Here is a 12,719-nt window from a genome sequence, read left to right as displayed (position 1 = left end):
TTAGAATGATGGAGAAAGACGTGGTACCAGATCCCTTCTGTTGTTACTTTGACACTACCACTAGGAATGCACCTCCTACACGTGTATTGGGTTTCTCCGATCAGGTGTTATTGTATTGGTTTGATGGGGAATTTCTTATATTCGACAGTTTGCAAATGAAACATCTTAAGGTGGTAAAATGCTCCCGCTCCCATAATAAGAAGAATCGTGATATTTTTGTAACTAAGATGAAAGGAATGCCACAGCAAGGCCGTGTTATTAGTGAGGACGATAATATTTGTTGCCCATACATTGATTATCAGCTGCACGCTCAAGTGGAGAACATCCTTTCGCTGAAAACCTTCCTTCCTAAAGGTGAAGTTCATGAATTTAATTTCGACAATGAATTCCAACAGTTTTTGATGGATAATAAAGGGGTCGTGTGGTTGACTAGATTACGAAAATTACCAGTTTATATTGCTATCCACTGATTTGTTATATCCAATTGTTTCATAACTTCTGTTCAGCAATGGTCGTCAATTTAAGTTTTATTGGAAAGTTATTTTATAATTAATCCTGTAGGACATTTGCTTACAATGAATAGGCAATGGAAGCTACTGGTAGAATATGCTCATATAGGTTTTGAATCTGCTGGCTTTGCTTAGTTATTTGGATGAAAACGATTACAATGTTCTTTTTCCGGGATGTCACACCACATTATTCATGTCTATGGTATTCAGTAAAATCGATGTTTGTTAGCAGCACCATTTCATTGTCTCATATGACCATATAATCTGCGATATCAGATTGTTGTCAGCTTCTTGTGTCCGCATTGATCAGCATATCTTGCACATTTAGTTCTCTGTTAATTGAATGTGGTTCTGGACAGTAAGACTGTCGAAAATTCAAACGGTTGTTTATATTGATTTCGTGCCTTTTGAAAGGCATTTATTATGCCAATTATTCTAGTCAGTCTTTTTTACTCTTTGACATTAGTATCCATTGTGCTATATGAGTCTTTGGAAAATAGTTGTAGGGTTGCCAAAAACACACTGAGATTGATCTTTAGTTGTAGCCTTAACCGTTGTTGCTTATATTCAAAACAACATTAGTTGGGCCTGGGGACTTGCTAACCCAACTGCTATTATCTTGGAATGATTTTCTAGGGATCATGTTTTTTTTTTTTTGAGGAGACCATGGTTTTATTAGGCCACTTTCCCTATAATGATAAGGGGTGTCCTAAAACGTTGAAATGACTAACCTATCCTTAATCTAATTTAATTTAAAACCAACCTACTAACCACTTATATATATAACCACCACCTCCTCTCACCACCACCGCCCACCATCGCCGATTACCACCACCACCACCTCCGATTATCACCACCACCAACCACCGATTAGCACCACCACCACCGCCCCCCACCGCCGATTACCACCACTACCACCTCCGATTATCACCACCACCAACCACCGATTACCACCACCACCTCCTCCCACCACCACCGCCACCGCCTATTTAAGAAATGTAACAACATCAATGCAATCACAATTAAGTTCAGTTACATGATAATTTTATCGAGTATAAAAGACGTCAGCCGCAACGTGATTCTGCCATGGGACCACTCCAGAGGTATTTTCCAACAAACCCTTCACTTTAATTTGATTTTGATTGCTTCAATCGAATAGAAATCATCAAAATAGGGTTTTAATAGGAGTTACAGAGCCATGTTCGGTTAGGCCGATTTTCCAAAAAACCCTAGTTTACTAACCGAACTTCTTGAAAAATGAAGAACACGAAGAACAGTTCGGTTCTATTGGATTTAAAACTCACCGAACTCTTTGTTCGGTTGTTTCGCAAAAAATTTTAAAACTACAAAGTAACCGAACTCCACCCTTAGAACCGAAAAAAACAAATCCAGTCTAACCGAACTGTGTTGTTGTGGCCACTATGTTGAGTTCCAAAATAACCGAACTTATCCAAAAGAGTTCGGCTTGTTTGCAAAAACTTTTAAAACTACAAAGTAACCGAACTTAGCCAATAGACGTTGAAACTTCACATTTTTTTCTTTGTTAAGTTCGGTAACTTCACAATTTTATCGCAGAAACCTAACTCAGAGTTCGGTTGGTTAGCTGTTAGGTTCAAGTTTGTGAAAGAACCGAACTTTGTAAACTTATATACTCTTATATTACGTAAAGTTCAGTTAGATCAAAAGTGCATGCGGTTTGCGAACCAACCGAACTTTGTACACCGAAGTTCGGTTAGTTGAGAACCAACCGAACATAACGTTGTAACTCCTAGAAATTATATTATTTGAGAGTTCGGTAACCTGCGTGTTTGGAACAAGTAACCGAACTACACTTTCAGATGAGTTCGATTACTTGTTCATCTCACGGGGCAACCGAACTACAGCTTCAGATGAGTTCGGTTACTTGTTCTTCATATAAAGTAACCGAACTGTTCAAAATCCAGTTCAAATCCGGATCATTTTGAAGATTAACAAATATTCTAGGAGAGGATGGAGATGAAGAATCAGAAGAGTTTTCATCATTTGAATACTCAAACTTAGTGAATTGGAAAAACAATTTATTTTCCATGTTTTTCTCCTTCATCTTCTCTAACTCTACTCTCTCAATAATTCTACTCAACTAATAATAAACTCATCTTTTAATTTAATCTCACTAATTGTTTTTAACTAAATCATTCACTAATCATAACCTAAAATTAATTAAAAGGGTAAATTAAATATTAAACAAATAACTAGATATGGGGTGACCTAAAATTACTTCTAATGACTTTACCCAAAATAAAATCATGGTCCCAAAAAAAAACCATGGTCCCCAAAAAATCGTTCTTATCTTGCTCTCGATAGTTATATTTTTGATTGACAGCAAGCTTATATCTGCGTGAAACCAAGAGGAAGTGTTTTTACTCATGTAGCTAAGGTGATTTCGGCTGCATTACGTAAAAGAAAAATCAAGCTTAAACCGACTTCTGAGCACACCCTTTCCGACAGTCCATCAAGAGATCATATGGTAGGAAATCTTTGTCTCACCAATCGGTTTAGTTGCTTGACTAAAGCTGCAGTGGTTATTGATCAAGATTCGTTTAACGATCAAGGATTGCCAACAAATGGATGGAGACTTTGCAGTATCCAGCAAGTTGAGCAGTTTTAGTGTATAACTTTGGCTGGTTCTTTGTTCTTTCTTAGTTTAGCTTGCGCAAGTTACGTGAGTTCTTTTCTCATAAATCTGATTCACAGAATAAGTCATTCTGCGTCAGGTGATAAGGATGGAAGTAATCCTGGATGGTTAGGAGGTACTGACCTGAATAAGAATAAGTTAGACTACTACTACTTTATCGTTGCAGGAAATCATGTGTATTGCTGTATTACATTTATTTTGCTAGTCGTTATGTCGATACAGTAAGAAGGATGAAGGAGGAGAGAGAGATGTAGAAATGAATTCCTAGGCAGTTTCATTAGCTTGTATTCTTTGGTTTTGGTTAAAACTATATAAAGTTCGTTCCTCTCTTGTTTTTCGATATGATGATTTTTTGATTGTTAGTCTACAGGTTCTGTACAATGCTTACTTGATATTAAATGCAGTAATCATATTCTCATCCGACCATCGTTGCAATTTTTCTGTCATATGTTGTAACCTGGCAGTGGTACTCCCTCAGGAAAGAAACTGTGAAATGGCTATTTAATTTATTGTATTCTTGTTGCATTTACAAGGTGCAGCAAGATTTGAGCTAGACTGGCGGAGAGACATAAGCTGAATAAATTAAAGTATTGAGAGTAGTAGTGTATGGATCTTTGTCTTATGCCGCACCTTGCTATATTCGCCGAGCATGCTAATCTCATTCTTTCGATAAATAAGCCAGGGTTCTGTGGATCATTTCATTCAAATTTGAGAGATGGAATGCTGAAACTTGGTACAACTATACAAAAACAACAATGGAAGCAGGAAGTAAGGATAAGATCTTGAAATCATCAAATCATCCTTCATGGGTTTTCTGCTTCCCCAGCAAACATTTTTCATCTACTCCGTCAACAACAAAAGATCCAGCATTCATCGGTGTGGATTCCAAGACAATTCAAAGAAAGCCTGCTGGATGGAAAGCCATGCCTTACATTTTAGGTCTGAATTTCTTATTCTCCCCTCTCTCTCAAATATCTCCTCCTGCCGGCACATATTTCTAGAAAAATTTGCTCGCGCGCATTTTTGATCTTGCAGCAACACAACCAACAATTTTAGATATTCCTCATGCATAATATCTCTGCAGAAGTGTCTAGCTTCAAGTTTACCAGTGAGCACAGGGTTCAGATAACCATATATATGTCATGTATTAGTAATCCTCGTTTCATCTGTCTGATTGTTACAGGGAATGAAACATTCGAGAGGTTAGCATCATACGGGCTGACAGCAAACTTTATGGTGTACTTGCTCTCACATTATCACATGAATCAGATTTATGCTGCAAACTTACTTACCATATGGGCTGGCACAACAAATTTTGCACCGTTGATTGGTGCATTTCTGTCCGATGCTTATCTCGGTAGATTTAAGACTCTTGCGTATACATCTTTTATATCTTTCATGGTATTTGCTCTGTTACTGCAATATCATTTGTCATACGGTCTAAGCTTCCTTCAGTCTTGGCACATTTTAAGTATGAAATTCAATTATTCGCTGTGACTAACAGGGACTGCTCGTTCTGACGTTAACGGCTGCAATTCCAGACTTATATCCTCCGTCGTGTACGCCAGAACAACTACAACATGGCCAATGCATATGCCCTTCTAAATCTCAGCTTGGTTTTCTATTCTTGGCATTAGGGCTTCTGACAGTCGGAGCTGGTGGAATTAGGCCATGCAGCATTCCATTTGGAGTCGATCAATTTGACCCAACAACTGATGAGGGGGAAAAAGGGATAACCAGCTTCTTCAACTGGTATTATTTCTCCTTCACGGTTGTTATCATGATTGCTCTCACTGTCATTGTTTACATACAAGGACTTAGTTGGGTTTGGGGATTTGCTATTCCGACGTTTCTCATGTTCTGCGCAATTGTGTTGTTCTTCGCTGGTACACGAATTTATGTGTACATCCAGCCTGATGGAAGTGTATTCTCTGGCATTGTGCAAGTGTTTGTAGCGGCATACAGAAAACGGAAACTCAAGCTTCCTAGTTCATTCGAAAATGCGGTTGATGAACATGTTCTGTATGATCCCCCAGTGAAAGGATCTTCAATTATCTCTAAGATACCCTATACTGACCAGTTCAGAATCTTAAATAAAGCTGCTATAAAAGAAGACGGAGGATTAAAACCAGATGGAACTCCAGTGAACAAATGGAGATTGTGCAGTATTCAACAAGTAGAAGAACTAAAATGCATAATAAGAGCAATGCCGATATGGGTCTCAGGCATTATCTGTTTCACAGCCATTGTTCAACAACACACATTTACAGTCTTACAAGCTTTGAAAATGAATAGACACCTGGGACCCAAATTCCAAATCCCTGCTGGTTCGCTCTCCGTAATCTCCATGATTACAATAGCATTATGGCTTCCTATCTACGACCGAATCCTCGTACCTAATCTGCGTGAAATAACGAAAAAAGAAGGTGGAATTACCATACTCCAAAGAATGGGAATTGGGTTGTGCTTTTCAGTCTTTGCGATGATTGCAGCTGGTTTTGTAGAAAAGAAAAGACGGGAATCAGCAGTTGTTGCTGCTAGACCAGATGGAATTGCACCTATTACGGTTTTATGGCTCGCGCTACAACTAGTTCTTATGGGTCTAGCTGAAGCTTTCAATGTAATTGGACAGATAGAATTTTACAATAAGGAGTTTCCTGAGCATATGCTAACGGTTAGCAATTCATTACTGCATTGTTCTATTGGTGCAGCCTTTTACTTTAGCAGCTTTCTTGTTGCAATAGTTCATGAGAAGACGAGTAAAAATGGCCGTTCCGGATGGTTTGATAACAAGAACATAAACAATGGAAGACTGGAAAACTTTTACTTTCTAATCGGAGGACTGGGAGCTGCTAATTTCATATATTTTCTATTTGTTGCTCATCTATATCGGTATAAAGGAAGTGCCATTCATGATGATGATGTTTCTGTAAAAAAGGTCGTTTTAGTTTAAAGAGTTACGTATATGTGCGCCAGTTTCTCCCTCAAGGCCATTGCGGTAATGTACACCACCGCGGTTTCTAACATATGCAGGTAGCCTCAGAATCTGATCATTCAGGTACAAAATCAAGAGGATCCCTCCAAAAACATCTATTGAAGTTAAGTTTTGTCCAATGAACCTTTCTTTATTTTCTTTTGATAAGGACTGAAACGAAGATGAATGATAACAAGAATATTCCTCCTCTTGACACTTGATCCGACGCATATATCGATAAGTACTACAACTAATGTCTAACATATTGCTGGAGATTTGAATGAAAGAAAAAGAACTTCGTGGACGAATTGCTTTGTTTACAAGTGGAGAGGCCGGTACATATATATGCCGTGCACACACATTAAGCATAGAGTTAAAGCAGGAAAGTGACGGGTATAACACCAAACTGCAATCACTAAGGGAGTGCAGTCATGTCAATCCTAGTGTTGAGCTATCACTTTTATGTCACCGATCCAACGTCATTTCTAGAATGAAAATGGAAGTCATTTTGATATTTGAGGCCGATTCTTATAGCAATGGCCAAACTAAAAGTTTTGTTGAGCCTGGTGGATGGTCAAACACGTTTTTCCACTATGGGAAAAGAAGTGGGTGGTTGATCATCAAGCGCCAGGCCATACTACATCTGCCAAAGTGTGAAGAAAAAACTCGGTGTGCGATCCTCAACCGCGGAGGCTTGTAGATTAAACGCGACGTTTGTAGTAAAACCACCAACGGCTAGTTTTTCAAAATTGAAAAACGTTCAGTTTTTTACCTCTATAAATTATCACCATCTTGAAACAATTCACTCACACCAAAATTCACTTCTCTTGAATTTTCTCTTCTAAATCTATTTCAATTTTTTAGTTTTATTGTTGGTGAAATGGCTGAAAAGGCGATCACATATTTTTGCGATGCAAAACTTGAAGTTGATGTTTCTAAGATATGTGGAAGTTTTAAAAAGATTGAAAATTGTAAGAGGGAAGTTCAAGTTTTTGAAGTTGCTCCGAGAAAATGCTCCACTAAAAGGCAGAGAAGAGCTTCAGTTTAGAAAGAACGCGCGATTGGGGGATACTAAAACTAATTGGGAGATAGAGGAAAGGGACAAAAACTGGATTCAAATATCAAATCAGGGTCATCCCTTATCTAAGTATTTATATAATTCCTAATCTACCCCTCACTAATCAGGTTTAATGTTTAATTATAATTAGAAAAAATCTTAAGTATTTGTTAAATGATTAGTGTGTATTTATATTTTTATTTGGGTGAGTGAGGTGAGAGTAGAAGGAGGGAAAAAGTATTTGAGCGGGAACTTTTTTTGGTGAAAATGGAGGATGATTGTGAAGAGAGAATTGTTGCTAAGAGGTTGAAAATTTGATTTTTTTCTTTAAATCCACCATTTTTGCAGCTGAAAAAGCTCGGTACCGACATGGACATGGTATGAATACAATGCCGGAAGCATCCATACCGGCATGGTATTCATTCCACATCCATGCCGGCACCGATCTTATCCCCATTTTGAAATTCAAGCCGACATAGTATTCAACCAAAAAACTATGTCGGTACAAAAGTTGTTTTTTACCTACCGCTATCCAGGGGGTATGGGGGGTCCGGCGGCGCGTAGCCTCTCCCGGCGTCTCGTAGAATTTTTTTTCTGGTTTTCAAATTCAAAACCTATTCCGTTTTGAATTTTTTTTCTGGTTTTAATCAGTCCACTGCCGGCACAGTTAGTTAATTATCGAGCATGCCAGAACTACTAACGGCACAGTTAGTTAATTCTCGAGCATGCCGGAACTACTAACGGCATAGTATGTTGCTTAAATTTCTTTGCCGGCACATGATGTAAAGTATCGAGAAAATTGATTTTTTTTTTCACTTGACTTCCGGAATTGATAGGTTTCTATCGAGCATGTCGGCATTTAGTTACGGCATTGAATGTTAGTTACCAAGCATGCCGGCACCATTTTCCGGCATGGTCTTCATCAATTCCGGCATGGTCTTCATCACTTCCGGCGATGTAAAAAAATTATTTCGACATGGTCTTCATCACTACCGGCATGGTCTTCATCACTTCTGACATGGTCTTCATCACTACCGACATGGTCTTCATCACTTCCAGCATGGTCTTCATCACTACCGGCATGTGTTTCATCACTTCCTGCATGGTCTTCATCACTACCGGCATGGTCTTCATCACTTCCGAATGTAAAAAAAAATCGTTTTCAAAGTGAGGAGCCGGCAGAGAAGGAAAAGAGAATTTAAAAGGGAGTGGGGAAAATTTAGAATTTGAAAGGAAATGGGGAATATCTAGGTTTCAAAGCCCTAACCCTAAAAGAGATTAATAAGAAGTGAAGATGGAAATGGGGGATATGATTTTGTTTTTTTATTTTAAATTTTTAGATTTTTATTTTGAGGGAAGGGTATTTTAGTAATTTCCCCCCCAAAAAACACCCCTTAAGAAACACTATTGGTTGGGGGAAGTAATTTATGTCCCCTAATTAGTTTAAGTATCCCCCAATCGCGCGTTCTTTTGAAAGTTAACAATAAAAAATTCAAAAACAAAGGCGAAACTGTCAAAGAACACGTTGAATGGAAGATAAGTCAAGTGAAGATAAACAGGAGGCCAAAGCTTGTACTTGATTTTTATTGAAGTTGTTTAATATTTTTTATTATTGTCTAAGTTTATATCTTGTAAAAGAATTGGCAGTAATATCAATGAATGAAAATGTATAGATTTTAATATAGATTTCCACTTCAGATTAAACGATATTTATTACATTTTAAACTTGTGTATAACATCGAACTACATTTTAATAAACGACAAAAATAACATCAAACTACATCAATCCAGCGATATTATCTCTATAGAATTCATAACATTCAAAATGCTTAAACTCTCTTCCTGTTTCTTCAGTAAACTTGGTCTGAGCGATGGTTTTCTGTAAAACAGATAACAACAAGTTAAGATATTTATGATGCAGTTGATTAGTGAGGACAAAGGTAAGATACTCACTAGTTCTTCGTTGGATAATTCGAGTTTCTACGGTGAACCATCCATAAAATTTCTGTATAATGTTTGACATCATTAGTGATGAATGAAAATCTTAGTTCTAGGATCTTACTATTTCTTATGATTTCGTTCCGCGATGCTACAAAATGTTCCAATACTCTTTCCCAGAAATAATCACTGTTCATTGGTCTCATCATACGATGTAACCAACATCGAACAAGAGTAACATCTTCTTCCATTGTAAAGACCGGGAGAGGCATTCGAGTGCAGTAACGATGTGCTTGAGATGGACCATCTTTAAGAATGTTGAAATAAGCTTCGTAAAGAAAAGGTTTACCGTGAGCTTCCTCCCAATTATCAAGAGCTGTTTGGATCACTTTAGCTTCAGTTACACCGATGAACTTTTCTCGATCAATTTCCCCTTACCGGAGAAAGAAATGGCTTAATTGCAAGCATAATAGATTGAAAACGAGCATACAGTCGACGAGCATCTCGGTTTCCTGGGTTCCCCGTCAGTGAGACGAACATTGTAAAAAATGTTCCCCCAAAAAGAACCGTCTTGATAGCCCATACCAATGATTACCCTATAAAAAAATATGCTTTGCATATAGTTATTGAAAAAGCGGGGGTCTAACAACCACACCCAATATTTCGTTTAGGAAATCTGTATGGACTAACTCCAATGTATTTCCAAGAGAATCAACTAGACAGTTTGTTTGTAGAATCAACTCAATCAAGGAAAATACATCCAAGAAATATATCTCAATTTCTCAAATCAATCTGCAATCGAACAGATAGAAATCTGTGAGCCAGATTAATATGAGAAATAACTTGGATGGTACCAAAGACCAATACCCAAGCGTCAATCAATTTTAATCAACAACCAAAGGTTGGATTCACGAATTGGTTGAACTACGCACAACCTGTGATATTTCAATTACAAAAATATAATGCGGAAAGGAAATAACACAGACACCAGAAATTTTGTTGACGAGGAAACCGCAAATGCAGAAAACCCCGGGACCTAGTCCAGATTTGAACACCACACTGTATTAAGCCGCTACAGACTTTATCCTACACAAGTTAACTTCGGACTGGAATGTATTTGAAGCCTAATCAATCTCCCACTGATTAAGGTACAGTCGCGTTTCTTACACCTCTTGAACCACGCCAGATTCTGCGTACTTGATTCCCTTAGCTGATCTCACCCACAACTAAGAATTGCTTGAAAATTCTATTGAATAGATAAATTTGTCTTCCACAGAAATACCTACGAGTTTTTGTTCCGTATTTTGATAAATCAAGGTGAACATGAACCAATTGATACACCAGACTTATATTCCCGAAGAAAAGCCTAGTAATATCAATCACCCCACAATAATCTTAATCGTATGGTAGCGAAACAAGATATTGTGGAATCACAAACGATGAGACGAAGATGTTTATGACTACATTTTATCTTACCTATCAGAGATTAAATATCGGGAAAATCTTAGAGAAGATTGTACTCAATACGATAGAACAAAGTAAGATCAGAACACGCGACTACAGAGAAAATAGTTGGGTCTGGCTTCAGAATTCCAATGAAGTCTTTAAGTCATTAACCTATAATGGTTTTAGGAAAAACCTAGTTTAAAGGAGAATCGACTCTAGTCGCAACTAGTATCACACAGGAGGTGCGGGGATTAGGTTTCCCGGTTGCTAGAGGTTCTCCCTTATATACTCTTCAAATCAGGGTTTGCAATCAATGCTACCTTTGTAACAAAGCATTCAATATTCACTGTTAGATGAAAACCGTATTAAAGTCAAGATAATAACTTTCAATTGTTAAATCGAACTTAACTTGTTATACACAAATGAAATGCGACTTCATTTAGGTATGAGTAACCGTACCTAAACGTGTGAACATAGTTGGCTCAACAATAGTTAACCGAAGTTAGCCATATGAACACTTTCATATCAACCTTGTTCATCTTAATCACAACGAGTTCAAATGACTTAAATGAAACTAGTTCTTGAGTTGTTCAATTGTTTATATTCGCATAGAAGTATACAAGATACAATTAAAGCAAAATCGATTTTGATTCACTCGAATCAATTCATGAACATTATAGCTACGGTTTGCAAAAGATTGCATTCCTTATTATACAAATGTATTTGTTCATGAACAAACCGATTTTAAAACTTAACCCACTCAAGTATGCAAACGGGTACGCATATCTAAGTAGCCGGACTTGGTATGGGTTTGCCAGTATGCGAACGGGTACACATACTGTTGTACATGACCAAACTCAGTTGAATTCCCAGACTTGAACATTAATCCGGTACGCATACGGGTATGCATACTAAGTTCCGGGACTTCAACTATCAAACCAGTACGCATACGTGTATGCATACTATGGTTCCCGGACTCGGAATAACTTGCAATAGTTAGCATACAAGTACGCATATTGTGATATATCCAATCAATGGTTAATCGTTCTAAACTCTATGTTAATCATTGAAACATTCTTGGAAGACGATAATAGTTGTCTCACACAAACTATTAGCTTCAAAGCAATTTTAAAGCGATCAATTGATCAATATGAAACATTTCGGATCTACATCAAATGATTATCCCACACAAATCATGTAAGATGTTACCAGGCGATTTTCACATGATCATCTTTTGACTTTCGTCAAAAATAAAAATGAACTTGGTTAAAGCGAAAGCTTACCAATACATATTTCGAGAAATATGTAAGCGAGTTAAAATCAGCTCGAAATATCAAATGTGTATAATATAAAGTCTATATAGCTACACGACTTTTGTCTCAATAGGAGATAAAATAGTAATAGACCTATGAGTGATAGATGATTTCAAGTCTCCACATACCCTTAGTAGTTCTTTTTTTCAGTCGATGAACGCCGTGAAGTCTAAAGCTCAACTACACATTCTATCCTAATATGAGACATAGCTATAAATAGACTAGAAATCAATACTTTTAGTTTTCGCAACTAAACTTGACAAACAGGCTTGAGATAGCAACGCTTGCGAGTTTGACCGAGCAGTTCTCTACAATCTCCCTCTTTGTCAATTTTAGTGACAAAACTATCAATACATATGGATTACAAAATAAATAAACTTTGTAGCTTCTCATCCAAATGCTTGATTTCCTTGGTTCTTCAACATTACTCGAAATATTCGTCACTTCCAAGTACTCCAGTGATTCTGAACATGTTCAACTCAACATCATAATTGTTGAAGATCCGTAGCCATAACAATAAGAAAACCATTGTTCTCAATTATTGTTATACTGTGTCATAGTATTATTACACATCATCAAAGTTCAATTTTATCACAACTTTGACAATAATACTACGATGATATGTATCACTCCCCCTTACATAATGATTCGTAAATCATATGTATTTGTAGTGTGAACTACACAATAATTCTCCACCTTTTTGTCAATATCAATTGGCAAAGGTACGAAAACTAGTGGGATCATAATGAAATTCTTATAGAGATACTTCATGACTAAAAGAGAACATATCAACTTTGTTTCGATGATT

At 37.2% G+C, this 12,719-nt stretch overlaps 1 protein-coding gene across 1 annotated transcript; it reads left to right on the top strand.

The window, feature by feature from the left end:
- Positions 1 to 3,938: 3,938 nt before the first annotated feature.
- Positions 3,939 to 6,136, top strand: LOC113331300 (protein NRT1/ PTR FAMILY 2.13-like). The gene is made up of 3 exons (XM_026578022.1): positions 3,939 to 4,122; positions 4,367 to 4,584; positions 4,688 to 6,136. The coding sequence occupies exons 1-3, from the start codon at positions 3,939 to 3,941 to the stop codon at positions 6,134 to 6,136; spliced, it is 1,851 nt and encodes a 616-aa protein (XP_026433807.1).
- Positions 6,137 to 12,719: the final 6,583 nt, after the last annotated feature.

This window comes from Papaver somniferum, unplaced genomic scaffold, assembly GCF_003573695.1.
Source record: "Papaver somniferum cultivar HN1 unplaced genomic scaffold, ASM357369v1 unplaced-scaffold_125, whole genome shotgun sequence".
Taxonomy (NCBI): domain Eukaryota; kingdom Viridiplantae; phylum Streptophyta; class Magnoliopsida; order Ranunculales; family Papaveraceae; genus Papaver; species Papaver somniferum.
Note: the sequence above shows the minus strand (reverse complement) of the source record. Positions and strands in the feature narration are given on the sequence as shown.